At 43.9% G+C, this 24,087-nt stretch overlaps 1 protein-coding gene across 1 annotated transcript; it reads right to left on the bottom strand.

The window, feature by feature from the left end:
• Positions 1-21,154: 21,154 nt before the first annotated feature.
• LOC146341469 (olfactory receptor 6B9-like) lies at positions 21,155-22,108 on the bottom strand. Its single transcript, XM_084807474.1, has one exon. The coding sequence runs from the start codon at positions 22,106-22,108 to the stop codon at positions 21,155-21,157; it is 954 nt and encodes a 317-aa protein (XP_084663600.1).
• Positions 22,109-24,087: the final 1,979 nt, after the last annotated feature.

Genomic DNA, 24,087 nt, shown 5'->3' with positions numbered 1-24,087 from the left:
AAATGTGCATATGTTAGGGAAAATAACATCTCAAAATGCATTATATTAGGGGAATTGCTTACAAAAATGTGTATATTAGTCCAAACTGCATTTCACATATGCTTATGAATTTTCATGCAAATGTTTATTTTTTAAAAGTCTCAAAGTTCAGGACAAGTCAAACTAAAGGTTGGAAAAAAATCTCGAACTTCAGGATGAAACAAATTTCAGATTAGAAAAATGAGAAACTCAGAAAAACCGAAAAGGACATTCATCCCCATGAATACACCTCAGCAGTATATAATCTACCTCTCTTTGATCACTCACTTATTTTTATATATTATGACTTAGTATTTGACAGCATCCTTCTGGGATTCAGGGCCTACATGTTTCCAGAACTGCTTATTTTATATGTTGGAGCCAGATGAAGATAGTCATGTTTTAATCTTTTTGAAATCAAATAGAGCTTAAATTAGTCACAACTTGCTTGTCGCATTGTTTCCAGTGTGACTAAAGTATGACTAACTTCATCTGGATCTTACCCTATAAATATAATGCTTATTACATGGTTGCAATTATTGCTGTGTGGAAGGAAACAAGCAGGCTAACTTGTGAATTTCAGTTTGCAGATCATAATGATCAGCGTGGTGCCCGCCTCGAATACAGGAACAATATGGGAACGAACCAGCGTGCTTTGTGACAAACACTGGTTGATCTTGGCTCTTTTGCAACAGCCTAGAGAGCAGCAAATGTCTACTGCTAACAGCACAAATGCTTTCTCTGGAGAGATGCTCTCAGCTTTGTTCAGGTCTCAGTTTCAATGCAATAGTTATGCAGGAATTCCTTCACTGTATGGGCACCTAATGGAATTTTTTCAGTGGTAACATTGCTGTACATGGTAGGGAAGGTTAAGTGACCTGCATTCCAAAGCTCTAAATACACATCTGTGCCAACATATATTTTTGTTGATTTCCTCATCTAAGATCAATTAATGAAACTGATTTTCTTTCTAATCACCCTCGCTGGGAACATTATCTGAAGCTCTGTTTTCCCCTGTATGGTGTCCTGCTAATGGCTCCCAATAGATTCTACTACATTACATGTAACTTTGTTTCTAAACTTGCCTTGAAATTCTTGAGAGGAAAAGGAACATTCTGGGCTTCCAGCCAGCTTATAATTCTCAGAAGAAATATTACCTGTTGCTTTCAATTAATTCACACAGTATGACTGTAGAATCTCGTCTATCAGCTAATTGTTGTAATAAGACAGCATTTTACAAATAATGTCTTTATATTTGCCTTACCTGTGCCCCCAGCTGGCCACAGTTCTCACTACCTTTATATATGATCAGTCACTTATTAACCAGTGGCTACTTAATTACCTTTTTTTTTTAAAAAAGTTCTCTGCTTGTTCCAGCTGCCCACTGAAGTGTATTGCATAAGCATCTTGGCTTACCTGTAAAAATCTAATGCGTACTTTCTCAGTCATAAAATATTCTCTCTTTACGAAATAAAATGATAATGTGCATTCACATATTTTTAAGTGGACGCTTGCTGGCTTTTCGGTGCTACCTGCACCTTCTGACCAAAGTTATTTCATCCTCAGGAAAATGCTGCTGAATAGCAACAACAACAACAACAGGAATACGGTGTTGCTTATATCTTAGGCCAATCTGAAAGGGTAGGATGATGAAGGTTGTTAGTTCTATCATACTTAATTTACATGCAACATTAACTGACCCGGGTCTGTCCCAATCAATTTTTGAGGGAAAAGAAAACAAGCAAACAAACAAAAAATGACTAGATACATTTCTCCATCCCTACAATTTTAAGTTTGTTTGTTTCTTTTCTATACTGCGCTATAGCCACTTCTCTCTGGGCAGTTCACAAAAATTAAAAACACGAAGCATGGCATAAAACAATATAAAATACAAATATCTATTGATGTCAGCCTGAGCATCAAACCACAGACAACAGTGACATAACTTTGTGTATAAACCGGAATCACTCCCAATCACACTTTAAGAAGGGGAGGGGGGAGGCTGATGTTTAGAATCCTCCTTGTGCCTCCTCGTCCCGGCAGCCTCTCGTTTCTCTCAGTCGAGCTCTCTCTTGTTGTTGCCTGGGGTATGTATGTACGTATGTATTTATTTATTTCATATCCAGATCAAACTTCGTGCTGCCAAAATGTAGGGATGTATGAAAGTCACTGACCTTTTCACAGCTTGGCTTTGCGGTGGGGGGGAGGCGCTTCGCTTCTCCCCCCGAAGTTCAGGCAAGGGGGGGAGGCATCCCGCCTCGCCCGGCCGAAATTCAGGCCGGGGGGGAGGCGCCCTGCCTCACCCGGCCGAAATTCAGGCCGGGGAGAAGCACCCCATCTCCCCGGCCGCGAAACAAGCAAACAAACAAACAAAAAGACCCCGTGAAAGGCTACGTGATGATTTACGTAGCCTATCACGGCTAGATTTCCAAAGTCAGCTGTGATAGGCTACGTAAATCGTCACGTAGCCTATCATGGGTGACTTTGAAAAAAAAAATAAAAAGTGCATACGCAAATGGCGGCCCCCATGGAGCGCCGCCATTTGCGTTCCTTATTTGGTCCCTGTAGTCTACGTAAATCTTTACGAAAAAAAGGGGAACGCAAATAGCATAGTGGGCGCTATTTGCGTCCCCTTTTTTTGCCGTAATAGCCTACGTAAATATTTACGTAAGATAAAACGGCGAAAAATAGGGAACGCAAATGGCGGCTGCAGTAGCCGCCGCCATTTGCATATGCTGTTTGTTTGTTTTTTTGCTGGATTCTAAAGAATCTGGCCTCACTGGAATCCATGGCGGAATTCTCTGGCATCCCTACCCTTATGCTGCTGAATATGTGGAGGTCAGGGGGATGGAGCTGGCAGGGAACTTTGAATTGGGGTGAAACCAGCACATGCAGCTGTGCTCCCTCCCTCCGCACATTCTGTGAAGACATGGAGAGCACTTCTGAAGAAGCCCTTTTTTTTTCATGTCATCACTTGCAGTTTAAGTCCCATACTATGAGCAAGAGTTGTCAGTAGATATGAGTGATGCCTCTGCTGTTCTTACCCAAACATTTTTCTCACCTTCAAAAATCCTGCAGATATATTTTGGCTCAGTAGGAAACCCCAAATTTCCTTGACATTTCACTTTAGGCAAAATATTTGATGCCAGCTGAACCTGTTAGGAAACCATAGCATAACAGAAAAAGAAATTTTTTATTTTTTTATTTTTAAAATAGTTTGAAAACTGCCTTTCATATGCAACATATCCTGGCAGTTTCCAATAGTAAAACTGCAGTACAAATATAAAATATGCAAGAAAAAATATCACTCTGCAATAAAGCCAAAGGCCAGGAATTAAAAACCAGGAAACGGGGATGTATTTTTTAATAATACTTAAGGATTATAGCAAAACAACAACAACAATAACAGCTGAACAGGACAAGGCTCAATCAACTCCTTGTTACATCATTAAGTCTTTGGATATGTGACATGACACTTAGGTCATCTTCCCATTTATTTATTTATTTATTTATTTAATCTGTACCTCACCTTTTTACCAAAAAAAATGGCACTCAAAGCAGCTGAGAGATTGACAGGGTTAGGATGTGAGGATACCAAAAACCCTTGGATATTTTTGTCTGAAATCCCCCCCCCCCCCACACACACACACACTTTAAGGTCAGATATAAGCTGCCTGCAAAAATCCTGAGCAAACTACCATAGATTTTACAACTGGAATGGGCACAGCACAAGTATACTTCTGCACATGCCTACATCTGGGCTTTTCTACAGGGTTAATTTTAGCCAGGCAGGTTGATTTTGGCCATGCAGCAAGGACAGGGGATATATAATCACTGTAACATATAATTTTCCATTCCTTTAACTGCTGAGATTCCTGATGGGATTTCTAAATGAAACTACCTTTGCACAACAGCAGATGTTTTATGGACACACATACGTAAGCATGCACAATGAAATTTCTTAGACATAAAAAGATGGATTTTAATCAGTGCCGCTGAATATTTTTCAAGGCCTCCTGAAATGAAATTTCTGCTTAGAGCTGCATTTTTGCCTTTGGAAAAAAAAGAAGTTTCCCAGCTCCCAATGGGCCCCATTAGAGTTACAGAAACTTCATTTCATATGTTGCTCTAATACCTCAAGAGATTAATCAAAATCTCCAGGTTTCTGGTCCATGGGGATAAAGCTGAATTGGTCGCTTTGAGCCTCATTATTGCAACCCAGAGAACAAATTTGCAGAAGGATTATTAGCAAACAAGGAATTTACAAGAAAAATCACCCGGGAAGATGCATCTTGTTAACTCCTAGGCAGATGACGCAGTGCGACCAATTGCAAAAGTTTCATTTTTAGAAAGGAGTTGCAATTAAAGACACACTACTAATGAAACTGGGTGCAATGAAGTTTTTTTTTTTTAATTTGAAGATAATTGCATGCCACTGGAATTATTATCCTGTCCAAAATATGATTAGAGACAGAGTGAAGATTAAATTTAGTGGGGGAGGAGGTTCACACTTATCTCACTTCAAGAGGACAAATGTTTGTATTGAGGATAATGCGCTTCAGGTCAGCCATTCTGGCCAGTATGATAAAACACTGGATCAGTGGGAAGTAACACAGAAGTCTCATTCACTATTTCTGTTTTTCATTATATGTCCTATTACACCTAGGTCCTCTTTTCAGAGCAGAGGTGCCAACCTCTGCACTACGTACCTGGTCAACTTTACAGAGATTGGACCCTCTTCCAGGGGTCTTCCTAGGGTACATTTAGCTTCATGCAGAGGGGAGTGATCTTTACATGCATGCATAGCACATGCTGCTACAACACACTTGTGTGTTTTTCTTGTACATGTGCACATTTCATTGCTTAGAGTCTCATTACATGACATTTGGAATCTTACATGGACTAGAAGGAAATGCACAAAACTGGGATTTTGACAGTACTAATGAAGAACCTTGTTTCCTTTTGCAGAGGTGTCTGAGATTTTGTGTTCCATCCAGTGGGGAAGTAGCAGGCAGTATAGCTTGTGGCTTGGGAGCAAAACTTTCTTGGGAAGGACTGGAGGAGGCAGTGAGCAGCTGTGAGCTAGGGCAGCATACTGGGGGTGTGACAGTGGTGGGACCTTCTGGCCTTTCAAGCCTGGGCCACATATAGAGATGGCAGTGGAGTCTGGCTGGGAGCTCGAGTTCATCAGATTGCCACCAGCTCGGCTCCCTGGATGCCATCTTGTGGACCCCTGAGCCTGCCTGACTCAGTGCATGCAAAGTTGGGCAAGTTCATGGTTATCTGCCACATGCCAACCACTCCTGTTCTCCTTTCTTGGAAGAAGACAATGAGGGGTTGACAGGCAGTGGGGGCAGGAGTCCCCTGCCACCCACCACTTTGCTCTCCTTGCAAAGGTAGGGGTTGTCCTACCGCCACCGCTGGACAACCCCTCATGTTCTCCTTCCTTGCAAGGACACCGTGAGGGATTGATAGGCAAAAGGGGCAGTAGTCCCTGCCACCCACCAACCCCATATTCTCTTTGCAAGGAGGACAGACGAGAGCTTGGTGAGCAGCGATGGAACCTCCGACAGCCACCATTTTGCACAAAATGGCAGCTGGCTGGGCTTTTTCTGCCAATCCCCCATTTTGCATGAGTGGTGGTCATAAATAGAGCCACTGATGTTAAATTACAGGCGTAAATGGTCTATTTAGATATTTCCACCTGTAACTTTCAATAAATGGCCCTACTTACAGCCATTTGCACAAAATGGGGGGTTTGTGGAAAAAGCCTATCCACCATTTTGCACAAAATGGTGGCCACCAGAGCAGCAGAATGCCTTGTGCCACTCACCAGGTGCCTGTGGACTGTCCGGTGGTTTACTGCTGCAGCGAACAGGGTTAGGTGACAGCACATAGCACACAGGGCAAGAGGTGGTGAGTTCTCCCATCCCTAGCCATGTGTACCACCTGTCCTGCTTCCATGTCTCAGCAGCCCTACTCTTCTTAAATTAGCCAGATGTTACAAGAGTAATCATCTTCATAGATGAACTTTATTTATGTATTTGTTTTTAATATTACCTTTTGGTCTCACAAACAAACTCCAAAGGCACCTCGCAAGGATCAAAACTCATCCCACCCACATTTAAAGCCAATATAGAGTAGCTATGTATTTACTTATTACATTTCTATCCCACTTTTCTTCCATCATGGAACTCAAGGCAGCAAATGTGGCATTCTTATGGGTCTTCTATCCATTCACAGATGAAGCTGAGCCCTACTTAGCTTCAGCAAGCTGGATGCAGGATGTGCCATCAGACTACACAAAATCAGTAAAGTCATCCTAGCTCAGCTGATCAGCAAAACACCCCTTGCCCCCAACTGAACGTCTAATACAGGGGTGGACAACACATGGTCCATGGGCTGCATGCATGCCATAGCCTTTTTTGCCCTGCCCCCAACTGTCCCCAACACCACTGCTGTGCCAGCAAAATGTGATGGCATGGGAGGGGGGGTGTTCTTTTACAATCAGAAATGTTTGCCACCAGGAGTGCTGTGACAGCAAAAATGGGCTATTTTTGGCAGCATGCTCATCAGTGTGGTGCTTGCAGGATCAGGGGTGTGGCCTACCATGGGGTCAAAGGAGGGCTGTACAGCCCCCCCCCCCTCAACTCCTGGAAGTTGCCCAGCCCTGCTCTAATGAATGAGACAGTCAGGGCAAAGAGTCCTGTAAGTATGGTACACATGTATGTGTTTGTCATTTTTGTTGCACCATAACATCCAATTTTTCATGTTAATTTAGATAGTGAGATTTTGAGTAGAGCTGAATCTCGGAAAACCCAAGGCCCTCTTTTTAAAGGGAAATGTGCTGATGGTAATGCCCATTTGTGAATCTACAAAGAGGTACAGATAAATCTGTTCAGATGGGCACTCCATCCGTGTAGCATGATGAAGTGCAAGATAAGGCAGGGTGCCTGGACATTTTTGTCTTCACGGGTCAAAATATAGAAGGTATTGGAAAATTAGATGGGAAGTGGTTCTCCACCACTATGCCTTTTCAAAGTACTGATGAGCGTTTCAAGTTGTTGCTGATAAAAAACAACAACCTTGCCATTGTGTAATAAATTACATCCAAAGCAGCTTACAAAACATGCAAACAATATTGAAAACAATGTACAGTTCATTAAAAAAAAAAAATACAAAACTACACCATGAACACAATCAACAGCAGCAATAGATTAAGATGAACTGTTTAAAAGCAAATATTTATAGAAGGTGCTTTGGGAATATAGATATGTTCTTACCGATTAATACAAATCTCCCCTTACTTCTGTGCTTAAAACATGCATAGATAGAGATCAGGGAAAGAGAAGGGGGAGGGGGGACAGAGAGAGAGAGAGAGACAAGGGGGGCAACTGTCAGATCACCATTTTTCCTGTTTCCTCCCTTTGTCAAGTGCATTAAACTAAGCTCCATTTGTCATCCAATTTGGCGGACAGACATCCTGTCAATGAATATTCTTCTCCTAAGGGGCCGGGGGGCAGGGAAGCTCCTAATTCTGGATTGATTTGGAATCTGTGTTCAAACTGGTTGGTCTGGTTTGTGCTCTTTGAAAGCAAGGAATGCAGTGTATTGATTTCATTTCGTCAGTGTCGATTTGCTAACCTTTTGGAAGCAGTCCCAGACCTCATTACAGAGGTGCTGAATCCTTTCAGAGTCCATAGAGCTTAGGATGTGTCTTCACCAGCTATTATTCCTGGAATATTCACTCAAGACTAGAGATGGATGGGCACCACCCCCTCCGCCTGGTCTGGGTTCTCCAGGCACCTCCCCAGCCCCTGCCCCCTCTCGCGTGCCCCCAGACCCGCACTTTAGCTCCTTGCCGCTCACTGAGCCACCCGTACTCACCCAAAAATGGCACCGTGAATGGGCCATATATGTAAGATTACACCTGTAATCTTGCACATATGGGCCATCCATGGCACCATGTTGTGTACAACTAGATGTGCATATATTGTGATCGTCATTTTTTTGCAAAATGGCACCCGTGGCTCTGGGAAGGTCCCGGGTGAGTTCCAGGAGCGTGGTGAGTATGTGTGTGTGTGTGTGTGTGTGTGTGTGTAGGGGTGATGAACAGGGACAGGTGCTCAGTGGGCACAGCTCAGGGTGCGGGCAGAGGGGTGTCCGCTGGACTCCCAGATTGAATTGGTCGCCCACACCATCCCTACTCAAAACACTGGGTTGTATCCAGTGTGACTCCAACTTAAGTCCCTTTCATTTCAGTGGGTCTACTATAGGTAGGACTTACATTTGATACATTGAGAATAACTGGCAAAGACTGTACCCATTCCCAAGTGGGTTGTTCCTGCCAAAGAAGTCAGTATCTCATTATAGTACTAATGGGCTCTCCTGCAATGATAAGTCTCAGTTTGCGGCACAAATCAATCTGGTTTCCCCAACACTTGTTTCGGTGTGATTCCGAAAACTGGCACTTGCATTCGAAGTACACTATGCAGACATATATTGCACAGGCCATACTGTGCATCAGCTGATGTATTTATAATGGGCTGGTCCAAAATCTGTCTCTCACACAAGTATTCAATGATTCTTTCAAAAATCCTGCTGGTTTAAGATCGGAGTTAAGGTCTTAACTGACATGCTTCATGAGCAGTGATGATGTTGTCCAATGTTACAGATTGTGCTTGCTTACAACTTACTCACACCTTTCCTTGGTCTTTCAGGCCCAAATCCAGATGGGTATTGCCTTACGAAGCATCTCAGCCTTCCTGTATTGCTAGAGGAATCTTTCTGTGAGTGGAGCCATGGTTGAGGACTGCATCTTAAAAAAAACTGTTCTCTTCTTGTTTTACAAGTAATTGCTGTATCAAGTGGCTAGAAAGCTCAGGTATTACCACTACTGCAGCACCACTCCTCAGCAGTCCTTCTCCATGAGCCCCTGCCAAAGAAAGTGAGGTGGGTGGCTACTAGGAGGAGGGCCTTTTCTGCTGTGGCACCCCAGATGTGGAATGAGCTCCCTAGTGAGGTTCGCCTGGCACCTACATTGTATTCCTTCCAGCACCAGGTGAAGACCTTTTTATCCCGCTGGGCATTTTAGCCTTTTAGCTTTCTAGTCTTTTAGCATTCCTGTTTTAAATCTGTATTTTAAATCTCTGCATTGCTACTAGGTTTTATTCTGGTTGTATTGTTATGCTGTGGTTTTAATGTTTTATATATTTTATATTGTTTTACTGTGTGCTTTTTGGTTTAAATTTTTGTGAACCGCCCAGAGAGCTTCAGCTATTGGGCAGTATAGAAATGAAATGAATGAATGAATGAATGAATGAATAAAATAGGGGAATCAGCAAAACTCGAGCTCGTCAAAGTTCTATGAATTCCATCTTAAAGCTTGTTCTGACTTGAGTCTGTATCAGGTTACAGGCTATATTTATGTTTTTCTCTTTTTACTAGGGATGTCAGATAATTCCGCTTGGATTTTAAATGGGTTCAAATTCTGACAAATTGGGTCCGCAGAATCCTCCTCGGAACAGGGTGACCAGGTTGACCCGGACCAGAGCTCATGCAGACCCAATTTTTTTTTTCTCTGCCAAAGGACGGATTTTTCGAAAATAATTATGAAAATAAAAACGTAAATCGGAAATGGAGGAAGAAAGACCACGAGCGACTTTACCCTTTTTACGAGGCATTTTCCAGAGGCTTTGTTTCACTGGGGCTGAGTCATCAACGGAAATCCTCCATCTTTTCTGTTTATTGTCTGTGGAGGTCAGGTGAGGTTAGGTGAGGTCAGGACAGCTCCGGTGAGGTCAGGTGAGGTCAGGTGAGGTGAGGTCAGGTGACCAGAAGTTACGCAGGGAATCCCCGCGAAGGGTTTTACTCCTATGAAGACCGAGGGGGCATGGAAAGTATTTTTAATCAGGAATTATGAAGGTATTTATGTAAGTCCCATAGCTGGGGGAAAAAAATGGGGGGAGGGAATCCGAGGCAGGCGGATGGCAGAATGGGGTGGCCCTCGACTCTGCGGCATCCTCACGGAGCGGCTTCAATCCATGAGGATTTGGGGGGGGGAGGAATGGATCACCTCCTCCCCCATGGATTCCTCACCAGAACGGATGGTGGGGAATCCGTACACCCCTACTTTTCACATGAAAATCCATGAAGATTTTTCCAAACGTACACATCAGTTGTGCATAGGGATGTACGAAAGTCACTTACCTTTTCGCGGATTGATTTGTGGGGGGGGGAGGCGCTCCATCCCTCCTCCTGGAATCCTTGACAGGGGGGCGATCCGGTCCTCCCCCCCAGAATCCTGGCTGGCTGGCTCTGCTCTGCACCAGCTCCGTGGAGCAGCCGGCCAGGGCCGTCCGCAGCCGGAGTTCCAACCGTGGAGTGGCTGGTGCGGACGCAAATGGCAGCCACCATAGCGGCTGACATTTGCATCCAGCCAGGCTGCTGTGATAGGCTACATAAGTATTTACATAGCCTATCATGGCAGGCAAAAAAAAAGAGAAAAGAACGGCGTACGCAAATGGCGGCAGCTATGGCGGCCGCCATTTGTGTTTCCTATTTTTCGCCATTTTAGCCTACTAGTAAATATTTTACTATTATGGCAAAAAAGGGGAACGCAAATAGCGTAATGGGCACTATTTGCGTTCCTTTTTCTTTTGGCCGTAATACCTTACGTAAATATTTACGTAGGCTAAAATGGCAGGGAAAAAAGGAACGCAAATAGCGCCCACTATGCTATTTGAGTTCCCCTTTTTTTTCGCCGTAATACCCTACGTAAATATTTACGTAGGCTAAAATGGCAAAAATAGGGAATGCAAATGGTGGCTGCCGTAGCTGCTACCATTTGTGTACGCCTTTATTTGGGGGGGGGGGTCTTGGCTTGCCATGATAGGCTACATAAATACTTATGTAGCCTATCATGGCAAAGACCAGGATGCAAATGGCAGCCATGGCATCCGGTCGAAAGACCAGCCTCCGCCGCCAGAGCCACCACTGGAGCCGCTGCCGTCTGGAACATCCGCCCCACGTAAGCTTTGTCCGTGGGGGGGGCAGGGGGGCAGGCCATTCCGCCATGGATTTCAAAGGGCCGAATGCCAGTGCATTCGGCCTCACTGAAATCTGTGGCGGAATTCTCCGCCATCCCTAGTTGTGCACAACTTTGAAATATATGCATTCTTCTCCCATTGATTAAAGCGTATTTGTGCACATTTCTCAAAAGTATGCGATTTTCATGCCCATTTTTTTCAAATGTATGCATGTTGTCAAACACATCTTTTCAGGTCCATGAATGACATTGCAAGCTCAAAATGTACGGACTTCAACCACAGATTGCATCCGAGTCAGTGTTCGATCCAGAAGGAGCAAACTGGATAAATAAAAACTGGACCAGATCAAAACTGCACTGAAATGAATTTCTCATGCTTCCCTATTGCCACCCAAATTCACTACACTGATAGGGCTGCAAAAGCCCTTTGGGGCAATGGGACGTGATACAGGTTTGCATGATCATAGTGGGGGAAATAAGCCACGTGTCAGGAGCATCCTATCTGCCTCTTACAGTCCCCTCCAATAGCCAACTCAAGACACAGACGACGAGGATTTTTTCCAAGGCTTTATTCCTTTATTACTTAATGACTTTTACAGATACTAATCACTAGCGACTAAGCAAGGAACTGCATTGGGGTAGTTAGCAGAGCAGCCTAAGCTCCAGGCAATCAGTTGGTCCCCGTTTGAAGGAGAAGCGCGGGAAGACTCTGAACTTATGGGCTATGGAGAGATCCTCCCTCTTACCCTTGGGTCCTCGGAACGTGACCATTGTTTTAGCACCAAACGGGCAGAGCACCTCCTTTTGGCACCCTCCATCTCACGCCACTCCCTGCATCTGTGCTGAGCATCCAGCAAGCCCCCCTCCAGCACCCTCTCACTGCCAGGGTCGCTATCTATCCCAGGAACGCTGGCAGGAGGAATCTCTGCCAGCTGCTGTGCTTGTGAGAGATGACTGAGGTCCTCTCCCATGGATTGCTGTTCTTCCTCAGAATCAAAACTGCTCTGGGGCTCTATGGGCTCAGTTTCCACCCTGACCTCACAGTGGCTTACTTCCCCGCTGCATGTGTCAATCATATACCAGGTGGATTTGCATAATTACCCTCACTGGCATGGTTTGCTGTGTTATGTGAACCCAGCAAGGATGGCTTGTTGCTGCGGTTTGCCCAGAACTAGGGATGCAGGAGAAATCCTCTGCAGACCCAAATGAGGCAATATTCCTAGGAATTCAAGCTCTGGAGTCCTCAGCAAACCGGCCTCCCCTTACCTTACCTGTGTGCGTCCTCAGAGTTCGCAAGGGTGGCTGCAGTTTTGGTAGAAGTGAGTGCTTTATGGCCTCAAATGATGTACAATATCTCAATTACAGCCATAATTTTCCAGCTATCACCTAATGGCAGCTGGCATTTGCCTATCGTAGGGATGTACGAATTGTGTACCTTCCATGCCGCTTGACTTCCACAGTTTGCGGCCAGTGCTCCGTACCGTCGTTCACAAGCCCCCGGAATTCTCCTCCTTTTTTCCACTCCAAGAGTTACAAAGATAAATCTGTACCGACAGCCATAATTCTGCATAACTTCCATAAGAAAGGCTATTTTTCGTAGATATTTACGTATTTTATCCCCTGCCATGAGACGTGAAGTAATTACTTTCAGCCAAAACACTTCCTCCTCCTCCTTGGGGCTTCCCAAAACAAGGCTGCCCTAGGTGTGCCTGAGCAATGCACTCTTTGTTTCAAGCAACGCTGTTTGAAAGAAAGAAAGAAAGAAAGAAAGAAAGAAAGAAAGAAAGAAAGAAAGAAAGAAAACTTTTAAAATGACCATGCCGGTCTGGAGCCCTGCACGAGTATTATTCCCCCTGCTAGGCTTTCTATTTCCACATCCAGCCTTGTTGGTGAGGCTAAAATGGAGAGGAGAACCAACTCTGTGCATGTCTACTCAGAAGTAAGTCTTACTGAGTTCAACGCAACTTACTCCTACACATGTCAGCACCCCACTTGCCCCCAGCTCAGCTTTGTATTTCCACATCCAGCTCATTAGCAAACTTCCTGTTAGTTAACTCACTGGGTGACTTTGGGCTGGACTCTAACCACTACACCATACTTCTGTTATGAAACTCATGAAGAACAAGAGACAGTATAATGGAAAGTTCTGTCTGAAGCAGTCACGCTTCACTTGTACAAATGCAGCATGAAGGGAAAGATCAGCAACCTCCTCTTTGTTTGAATAAAAAGCACACTCTGCACATGCTCAGGGAATGGACAACATGAGGAATAAAAGTACCAGGGAATATGAAGAACTATATTCTTCCAGTGTGTGTGTGTGTGTGTGTGTGTGTGTGTAATCTCCCTCCATCCAGCTGTTCCCTGGAACCCCCCCCCCATTCACCCAAGGGTCTTCTGGGATAACTAACAGGAGGTCTGATAATGAGCTGGATGTGGAAATACAAAGCTGAGCTGGGGGCAAGTGGGGTGCTGACATGTGTAGGAGTAAGTTGCATTGAACTCAGTAAGACTTCCTTCTGAGTAGACATGCACACAGTTGGTTCTCCTCTCCTCTCTGCTCAGCTTTGTATTTCCACATCCAGTTCATTATCAGACCTCCTGTTAGTTATCTCAGAAGACCCTTGGGTGAATGTGTTTTTTTTTTTTCCCCCAAGGAATTGCTGGATTGAGGGAGATTCCCCCTCCCACACACACACACACACATAATGGAAGAATATAGTTCTTCATATTCCCTGATATGTTTATTCCTCATTTTGTCCATTCCCTGAGCATGTGCAGAGTGTGCTTTTTATTCAAACAAAGAGAAGGTTGCTGATCTTTCCCTTCATGCTGCATTTGTACAAGTGAAGTGTGACTGCTTCAGAAAGAACTTGCCGTTATACTGTCTCTTTTTCTTCATGAGTTTCATAACAGAAGTATGGTCTAGTGGTTAGAGTCTAGCCCAAAGTCACCCAGTGAGATAACTAACAGGAAGTTTGCTAATGAGCTGGATATGGATATGCAAAGCTCAGCTGGGGGTAAGTGGGGTGCTGACATGTGTAGAAGTACGTTGCATTGAACTCAGTAAGACTTACTTCTGAGTAGACATGCACAGAGTTGGTTCTCCTCTCCATTTTAGCCTCACCATGTCACCAACAAGGCTGGATGTGGACATAGAAAGCTTAGCAGGGGGAATAATACTCATGCAGGGCTCCAGACCGTCATGGTCATTTTAAAAGGTTTCTTTCTTTCTTTCTTTCTTTCTTTCTTTCTTTCTTTCTTTCAAACAGCATTGCTTTAAGCAAAGAGCGCATCGCTCAGGCACACCTAGGGCAGCCTTGTTTTGGGAAGCCCCAAGGAGGAGGAGGAAGTGTTTTGGCTGAAAGTAAATGGAGACGGAGGATTTCAATTGAAAAAAGAACACCCACAAACAAGGTGGTGAGCGCAATTCATTTTTTTTAAAAAAAACTTACGTATTTATTATCAAAATATACTACCTTGCATTTTTATTTATGAAAATTTCGTGACTCTGTGCGAATGACAAAAAAAAAAGCCGCATGACTGCTGGCTCCGCAGGACCTCGTGGTGCCATTCCGCAGAGGATTCCGTTGCACAGATTGAAGGGAATTTGATCCCATTTCAGTCCGTGGTGGAATTCTCTGACATCCCTAGCCTATTGTGGTTTTTAGAAAGTTGGAGAGCCACCCTGTGAACTCCAGCGGATGCACCAGGGCTCTGGGGAAACATGCAGGGCCCAAGTGGCCCGGATTTTCCCTACAGCAGACTCCCCACCCTCAGACCAGACATCGGGGGGTTCTCCCATCCCTACCCAGAACCCATGGGCTGTTGTAGGGTTGCTTCTTGTATAGCAAAAAAAGATGGCTGCCCCATGGGGATCGACATGGCAGTGGAGATGATTCCTGCCATTTGGTACCTGAAGCTCCTGTCAGTGCTGGACAGAAGAAAGAGAGAGAGAGAGAGAGAAAGAGAGAGAGAGAGAGAAGACCAGACATGGCATCAGCAGTGGTGGGCCCTGCTTGGACAGTGGCATTTGCCCAAGTATGCCATGTGCTGGCCCCTGGGCTGGATGGCTGAACTCTCTCAGTTTGTCTCAGAAATTGGTAGGGATGTACGAAAGGGACTTACCTTGTCCCGCAGTTTTTTTCGTGGTGGGGGGGAGGCGCTTTGCTTCTCCCCCCGAAGTTCAGGTGAGGGGGGGGAGGCGTCCCACCTCGCGTGGCCGAAATTCAGGCCGGGGAAAAGCACCCCGTCTCCCTGGCCGCGAAAGAAAAAGTAAAAAAAAAAAAAAGAACATGATAGGCTACGTAACGATTAACGTAGCCTATCATGGCTAGATTTCCAAAGTCAGCCGTGATAGGCTACGTTAATCGTCATGTAGCCTATCACAGGTGACTTTGGAAAAAAAAAAAGCGCGTAAGCAAATGGCGGCGGCCCATGGGCACCGCCATTTGCGTTCCTTACTTTCGCACGTCTAGTCTACGTAAAGATTTACATAGACTACGGCGAAAATAAGGGAACGCTATTTGCATTGCCCTTATTTTCGCCGTAGTCTACATAAATCTTTACATAAACTAGACGTGCCAAAATAAGGAACGCAAATGGCGGCGCCCATGGGCCGCCACCATTTGTGTATGCGCTTTTTTTTCCCCCCAAAGTCACCTGTGATAGGCTACGTGACGATTTACATAGCCTATCACGGCTGAGTTTGGAAATCTAGCCGTGATAGGCTACGTAAATCGTCACGTAGCCTATCACGGGTGTGGGTTGTTGTTGTTTTTACTTTTTTATTTTGTAATGACGGCGGCGGCAGCTGGTCGGGAGACCGGCCGCCGCCCCCGACGAAACGCCGCCAAACGGCCACCAGGACCCGCCGCCGAGAAGGACATTTGCTGAAGGTAAGTCCCATCCTGGGGGGGGGGGGCGGCAGAGAATTTCCCCAACACTTTCAGGGGGGCGAATGCCTCTGCGCTCGGCCTCCCGAAGATTCGTGGAGAAATTCTCCGCCATCCCTAGAAATTGGCCATCAATGTTGAGTATTTTTATAAAACTCTGAGGGAAGACATTGCTCCCCCCCCAAAAAAAAGGAATTCTAACTTGTCTCGTAATGTTGCTTGTACTGTTGTTAAACACTCTATTTTTAGTCCAAGTCCTAGCCAGCAATTTCTGATCACACACCCTAAAAAATCATCACCCTACCTGGATTTTTAAGGATCCAAGTAAAAGTGGGCAAGCCTAATGATGCTCATAACCTCCCAGGGATGTTTCTGAACAGGTGCAGGACATTATGCTTTCCAGAGGGTTTTGAACCTTTTTCCAGGAATAAAAGAAGAACCATAGGGAGAGGGTGTTTTTGCCTTCTCCTCCTTGCTGCCCTACAGTGTTCTCCCCGTCCCCCCATTTAATGATACTGTACACTGATGTCTGCTTCTTTCCAAGCCTCAAAGGCATGTGAGATGCTGTGGTCTACATATATATATATATATATATATATATATATATATCTCCCAGGAATGAAGTCCTGAGATCTAGACTAACAAATCAAGACAAGAATATATATATTTCTAAAAATCATCACCATTAGTACCTGGAAGAACAAAATTTAAAGTGGGGTGGGGGGAGGCAAAGGAAGGGACTAGTTCTGATCCACATTTTGCACAAAATGGTCCTGATCCTTTTTCTGAATTCAAATCAATTGTGATACCATTCTAGATGCTGCATAACCCAGTCCAGAGTTTTCATCAAGCGCAATAATTTTGTTCTCTGTCAAATGTCACAGAGCAGAATCATTAACTTTAGGTGAACCTGAAAGTGTACTCAACCATGTAAGAAGCATCTTGCAGTATCAGCCTGCGTTCCACTTCCTGGTCCAACGTTCTTTTCAATAATCCTACCATCTAGCAAGTATTAGGTGAGCCACTCATAACTGGTCAGTGTTCTATTGGTGGATTCCTGTTCAATTTCTGCCCAACCCTAATCTGGAAGGTATTGAAATGTCCTGTGAATGCTGAAAATCCATTAAAAAACTACTATGTTCCCTAATTTGGGTATATATCCAAGACATTTATTAAATCAAAACATGTCTAAGATTAATATTAATTAAAGATGAATAACTCTCCTTATATTGTGAAATTCTGTAAAAATGTTTGACATATAGCAAGTTTAAAATAAAATAAAGAGGTGTCGTTTATTTGAACAGTGGATAGATGGATAGACATGAGTCTTTTGTTGTTTTTGTTGCTTCTCTTACTTTTTAATTCACCATGTTGCATTATTTAATTCAATAATAAATAGTATTAATCAATGGATAATTAATTAATGATTCATTGATACACTTTCCAATGAAGACAAATCCTGATGTTCTTATCGTCATATTTTACAAGTTGTGTAGTTCTCATAAAAAGGGGAGGGGATAAAAATGTTTCTGCTTGGGAATAATTTTAATTGAATGTCTTTTCTTTAACATAAAAAAGCAATGGATCCACTACATGGCTAAAAAGTAATGTGGATTTGGCTCATGTACTTTCTCCTGTCAGGAATGAATATTCATCTTAAGATTTATAAGTGCATGTTGACAAGACAGGCACCAGGGGGAAGCAGAGGATAAGGCAAGAGAGGATCAAAGTAAGTTGCAGCGTGCAGGCAGCTGCTTCTTGGATCCCAGTAATAATTGATTAAAAAGCAGATGCCATGCATTTGGCACAACGTCAAAGTAATATTTCATATTTGGCCAAAGGCAGACCAAAAGTCTGAAACATGTCTGAAGTACTTGTTGTTGTTGTTGTGGTTGTTGTTGTTGGGTTGTTTTTCATCTACAAGTCCCAATTTATTTTCAAGAATTGTGTCTGGTTGTTTGGGTGGAGTGGGATGGGAGGTGGGGTTAGTTTTCTTATAGATATTAAATACACAAACCTATACACACTCACCAGGGAATAAATGCTACTGAACTCAAAGAGAACATGTACAGGATTGCAGTGTAAAACTATGTTGGCCATCATGTGTGTCCTTTGGGCGGGTGTGTGTGTGTGTGTGTGTGTTTCCTATCATTACTGCTAAACAAGAACTCCCAGTTTTGCCCTGTCATAGGAATAACTATGAACAACTACGCCCTGATCCACATTTGGAAGTGAGACGGTGCCAAGTAGAGTGTCCCACTCTCATTTGTCCTTCCATCCTGGTACCTTTCTGCTGCCACCAGGTGGGATTTTCCTCAGCTGCATAGGGATGTCAGAGAATTTTGCCACAAATCTCGGGGAGGCCGAATGCCAGTGCATTCGGCCCCCCAAAATCGGTGGCGAAACAGTCTGCCACCCCCCTGCCCCACTGGGACAGGACTTAAGTTCAGCAAATCTTCCTGGTGGCAGGGGCTCCGCCGGCGGCTTCGGCGGCAGTTTGGCAGCGGCGGCTGCGGCGCCCGGTCTTCTGACCAGCTGCTGCCGCCGCCATTTCCAAGTTTTAAAAAACAAACTAACAAAAAAACATGATAGGCGACGTAAAGATTTACGTAGCCTATCACAGCTAAATTTTAAGAAACACCGTGATAGGCTATGTAAATGTTTACGTAGCCTATCACGGCTGAGTAAAACAAAAAAGTCATGTACGCAAAAAGGCGGCGCCCATGGGCACCGCCATTTGCGTTCCTTATTTTGGCACGTCTTAGTCTACGTAAACATTTATGTAGACTACGGCGAAAATAAAGGGAACGCAAATAGCGTAGCGTCTACGCTATTTGTGTTCCCCTTATTTTCGCTGTCTTGGTCTACGTAAATGTTTCAGACATGTCAAAATAAGGAATGCAAATGGTGGCACCCATGGGCGCCGCCATTTGCGTACGCGCATTTTGTTTATTTTAAAATCAGCCGTGATAGGCTACGTAAACATTTACGTAGCCTATCACGGCTGACTGCAGGCATGCAAACGGCGGCAGCTACAGACCTGGCCGGCCAGGATTGGGGGGGGAGAGATGGAGCGCCTCCCCCCCTGGCCAGAATTTCAGGGGAGAAGGGACGGAGCGCCTCCCCCCCGGTCAGAATTTCGGGAGGAGGGACGGAGCGCCTCCACCCCACCGCGAATCAATTTCGTTAAAAGGTAAGTGACTTTCGTACATCCCTACCACCAAACAGCCTTAAAACCCTCTAGGTGTCTTGTAAACAACTTTAGGTAGTGTGGAGTTTGGCTTTTAGGCATGGGGTGGGTAATCTAGGGATGGCGGAGAATTCTGCCACAGATTTCAGTGAGGCCGAATGCACTGGCATTCTCCCCCCAAAAAATTCATGGCGGAACGGCGTCCTACCCCCCTCCCCCTGCGGAATCTCCCCCGGGATGAAGCTTACCTGGGGCGGATGTTCTAGCGGCGGCAGCTCCGGCGGCAGCAGCAGCAGCTGGTCTCTCAGCCAACTGCTGCGGACTCAAATGGAAGCCACCACACCATTTGCATAGCTGCCTTTGCCGTGATAGGCTATGTAAATACATACATAGCCTATCATGGCAAGCAAAAAACCCAACAAAAGTGTACGCAAATGGCGGTGGCTACGGCGGCCGCCATTTGCATTCTCTTTTTTTCGCTGTTTTAGCCTATGTAAATATTGACGTAAGCTATTATGGCGAAAAAAAGGGGAACACAAATAGCGTAGTGCGCGCTATTTGCGTTCCTTTTTCCCCCCGCCGTAATACCTTATGTAAATATTTACGTAGGCTAAAACGGTGGGGGGGAAAAAGAACACAAATGGTGCCCACGACACTATTTGCGTTCCCCTTTTTCTTGCCGTAATAGCTTACATCAATATTTACGTAGGATAGAACAGCGAAAAAAAGGGAACGCAAATGGCGGCCACTGTAGCCGCCGCCATTTGTGTACGTGTTTTTTTTTTTTCCAGAAGGCTGCCCAGTGGCCAGATGTCTGGCTGCAGGCGGCCCCAGCCGGCGGCTCCGTGGAATCTCTGAGGAGAGGAGCCAGCTGGGATTTCAGTGGGAGGTGCGGAGCACCTGCCCGCCACCGCGAATCACCCCATTGAAAAGGTAAGTGACTTTCATACATCCCTAGGGTAATCCAGTATGAAAGGAGACCTTTAGGTTGTATGAACCTCTCAGAGAGCTTCAGCTTTGGACAGTATAGAAACATAATAAATAAATAGATTTAACAACAAAATGTTAAAAGTTTTATGAAAAAGTGTTGTTATACATTTTCCCATCTGAACACTTACAACACACACACCAAAATTATAAGAGCAAAAGGGTAAGAAAATAACCATGGTAAACACATCCAATTCCGAACTAGACCATCTCCTTATTTCCTCGAAGTTCTTCCCAGCAATATATTACTGTCAGAGATCTCAGCTTTGCCAAGCATTCAACTCTACAGCATTCAGCTTCTTGCAAAAGCAGTTCTCTGATTACCTTTCACTTTCTGATCCTTCTTTTCTTCCCACCTTGCTATCTCTTTCAGCCTCCCTCTACATTCTCAAAACATTTTTAGCATCACCTTTCTACAGGTTAAAGGTAGCTTGTCCTTTTCTAACCCTTGACCCATCAGGAAGTCTTACCCTCGCCACATATTTCTTCTGATGAGCTCCTGACAAACATTTCTGTAAAGATCCTGCATTTTACAGAAGCAAAACCTATCTTGAAGAATTACAGATCTTTCAGAGCGATAGTGTAAACAACCCATGCCCCTAGCTCCTTATCTTGTTAAGCATCTGTTCAACCTTTTGCCTTCTCATTTGCTCTGTAGATTTTTGCAGATATGTTGGCATCAAAGTTTAGTAAAACGTTAACATAACTTTTGATCTTTGGGAAACAATGAAATTTAACCACATCATATCCAAACTAAATTATATACAAAATTAGAAGGCAGTTCTGTTCCTTCACCTTCCCCATGGTCTTTATTTTGGAATCTAAAACTCTGTGGAAGGGTATTAACTAATCAAGTATATGATGGACAAGCTGACAAAAGGTAATTTGCAGAAACCCACCATAAAGACAAAAATATCTTTATCACCACTTCACAAGTCATTAGGCCTTATTTGCCCATGGGATAAATAGTTGCCTGAACTAAAAGTTACTGTGTTATGCTGTTTCAGTTTGCCCATGGCTTTATCTTTGTGTTTGAAAAAATCCTGAGAAAGTGGCTGAGCTATGTAAGGCTCTCTGTAAGCTATCTCTCACTTCTCTGTTCCTAAGACTGTAAATGATTGGGTTGAGAAATGGAGCCACCACCACATAAAGGATGGCGATCAGCTTGTTGAGGTCAAAGGTTCCAATGGCCTTGGGTCGGGCATACATAAATATGGTGGTGGCGTAGAACATAGAGACCACTGATAGGTGGGAGACACAGGTGGAAAAAGCTTTACTCTTCCCTTTGGTGGAGGAGATCCTTGCAACTGTACAAATTATGAATCCGTAAGATGTTCCAGTCACCAGCAGTGAACTCATGAGGACTGCTAATGCCACCACAAAATCTAGCATCTCAATAGATGAAGTGTCAGTACATGACAACCTCAACAGGGGTGAGATGTCACAGAAGAAGTGTACAATTGTATTTTTTCTGCAGAACTGCAACTTAGATATCATAACCACAGATGGGAAGGTAGCTAGGAAGCCACCTAGCCAGGACAACAGGCTCAAGACAATGCAGGCTCTGTGATTCATGAGTGATGTGTAATGGAGTGGGTGGCAAATGGCCAAATACCTGTCATAGGCCATTGTTGCCAGGAGAAAACATTCAGAGGAAGCCAAGGATAGAAAAAAATACAGCTGGGTGAGGCAACCACCCAACGCGATTTTCTTCTCACCAAACAATAGATTGGAAAACAACTTGGGCATTGTCACGGAGACATAGAACATTTCTAAAAGAGAAAGATTTCCCAAGAAGAAGTACATGGGAGTGCGAAGTTGCCGGTTCAACACAATTGTCACAATGAGGAGGACATTTTCCATCAGAGTTAGAATGTAGATAGTGCTGAATACTGCAAACAACAGTAACTGATGGTGTGGGAGTTCAGGAAAACCCATAATGATGAATTCTACATGGGAGGTTTGGTTCCACATTCTCCTATGTGTTCATTGTTTCATTGTTAATAAGAGAAAATATGAAGCATGGTTTCTAAAGAACAAACAAACATAAAAATGAGTTTCAATCACCCATAAACTGTCTGCCAGTCAGTCAAACAGATGTGTAAGCAGATGTCAATCGAAACAATGCATTCACTTGCATCAACCAACATGGTTGATTGAAAATATAGATGGATAAATTCATCATAGTATCAATTACAAACATAGTCTGAAAATGCTGCCTAAGGATTCAATGCCCCTTTCCTTGAAGTAAACCTCACTAATTTTTATGGGACTTACTTTTAAGTTGAAAATTATGCTAGCATTGTGCTGTAAAATAGTGATGGTAACAGATCAGATGAGATCTACATCAATCTAAGCAAGAGATTCACTGATAAAAAAAATAGTACAAAAACCTAACTATCAAACTTTTTTTAAAAAAAACCAGCAACACTCATCTTCTGCATTTTTTCCATTTATCTTTATTTAATTCAATGCATCCATCACTGACATTGCTCCTACCGTTAATTCAGTAGTTTGATACTGGAGATATTTTTACTGCTGATATATTCTAGTGAGTGTTGTTTGTCATGTAATTTTGATAAAGTGGAGAAGCTCCTTTTCATGTCATATTAGCAAAGCTGAAAATGTGGCTGATGCTCCTCATGCTGTGAATGGTTGAGAGACAGAAAGAGAATGAGAGAAAATAAGATTGATTTTTCTATGTAAGAACTCGACGTATCAAAGTGGACTGATGCCTAACAGCACTTTCAAATTCAACAATTTTGTGCAATCATGTAAACATCAAACACAAGAGATTGGGCTTCATTTCATGGAGTTGATTCAGAGGTTTAATATCAATGTATAGGGAAACTTCAAGATGTTGGATTCTGGTCTGATCCAGCAAGTTTCCCCTTATGTTTTCTGTTCTTAAGTGCAGTAAGGATTCTCTCTCTCTCTCTCTCTCTCTCCCCCCCCTTCTATCTGTCTATCTATCTATCTATCTATCTATCTATCTATCTATCTATCTATCTGCCTATCTATCTATCTACCTGCCTATCTACCTACCTACCTACCTAATCTTCATCTGAATAATAGAAAATGTTCAACTTTCTTCAAAATGCTAAATGGGATTTGGAAGCTGTTACTGAATGTGCTGTCCTTATGTATGTGTTCAAACTTCCACATGTTCTAGGAAACCCTCGTCCATCTCAAACAGACCCTTAAACATTGGGGATGGGGCTTCTGTGGCAAGGAAGGCACCCCAAAATGATACACACACACACAGGCTTGAGAAAATCACATGCTGTAAATATTGATTACAAGCACAGCTTCAAAGTGCAGAAATTTATTTGGGGAAATTAACTTGGTAGCGCAATTGCAATGGAAATACAAGAATAATGAAACTTTTAGTCTTCAGTGATGCCTGACATTTTTGGAAAATTAGGTGAGCTCTCTTGGAAAGTGACTCCAGAGGCTAAACAAAGGTGCTGCCATGCACTGACTGTTCAGTGAGAAGGGTTTGTTTTGGTAAGAGGATGCAATGAGAAGATAGGGATATTGGGATTCCCAGTGGCAGTCGTTTCCACTAGCAAAGCAGGGAAGAATGCACCTTAAGCTGATGTTCCATCAAAAATAGAGGCCATTAACACATGCACTGAATGGAAAAGAGAGGGTAGAGGTTATTGTTAAAGGAAGGATGAGTTGGGGCTGAAATATGCCTTTCCTTCGCCTGAAGCCTATTCCTGAAGATCAATGAGTTAGCCTATGTTAAAACTCCTGGACAAAGCTGCAGTGTAAGTGTAGCATTAAAAAAATGAGGTGTGAAAAGGACCATTGCTTATGACAGGGCACAGACCAAAAAAGCCAGGGTATGGCTAAACTGGCTGAATGCAGGCTGTGGGAGAAACAGAACCTCAGTATTCTGTACCCTCTGTGGGACCCTGTCCTCCCTGGAGCAGTGATCAGGATGCTGC

This window comes from Heloderma suspectum, chromosome 6, assembly GCF_057233095.1.
Source record: "Heloderma suspectum isolate Gila_16-S chromosome 6, 16-S_ref, whole genome shotgun sequence".
NCBI classification, from domain to species: Eukaryota; Metazoa; Chordata; class Lepidosauria; order Squamata; family Helodermatidae; genus Heloderma; species Heloderma suspectum.
Note: the sequence above shows the minus strand (reverse complement) of the source record. Positions and strands in the feature narration are given on the sequence as shown.

Excerpts from the sequence above, each read along its gene's own strand:
- LOC146341469 (XM_084807474.1), bottom strand. The coding sequence starts at position 22,108 with ATGTGGAACCAAACCTCCCATGTAGAATTCATCATTATGGGTTTTCCT.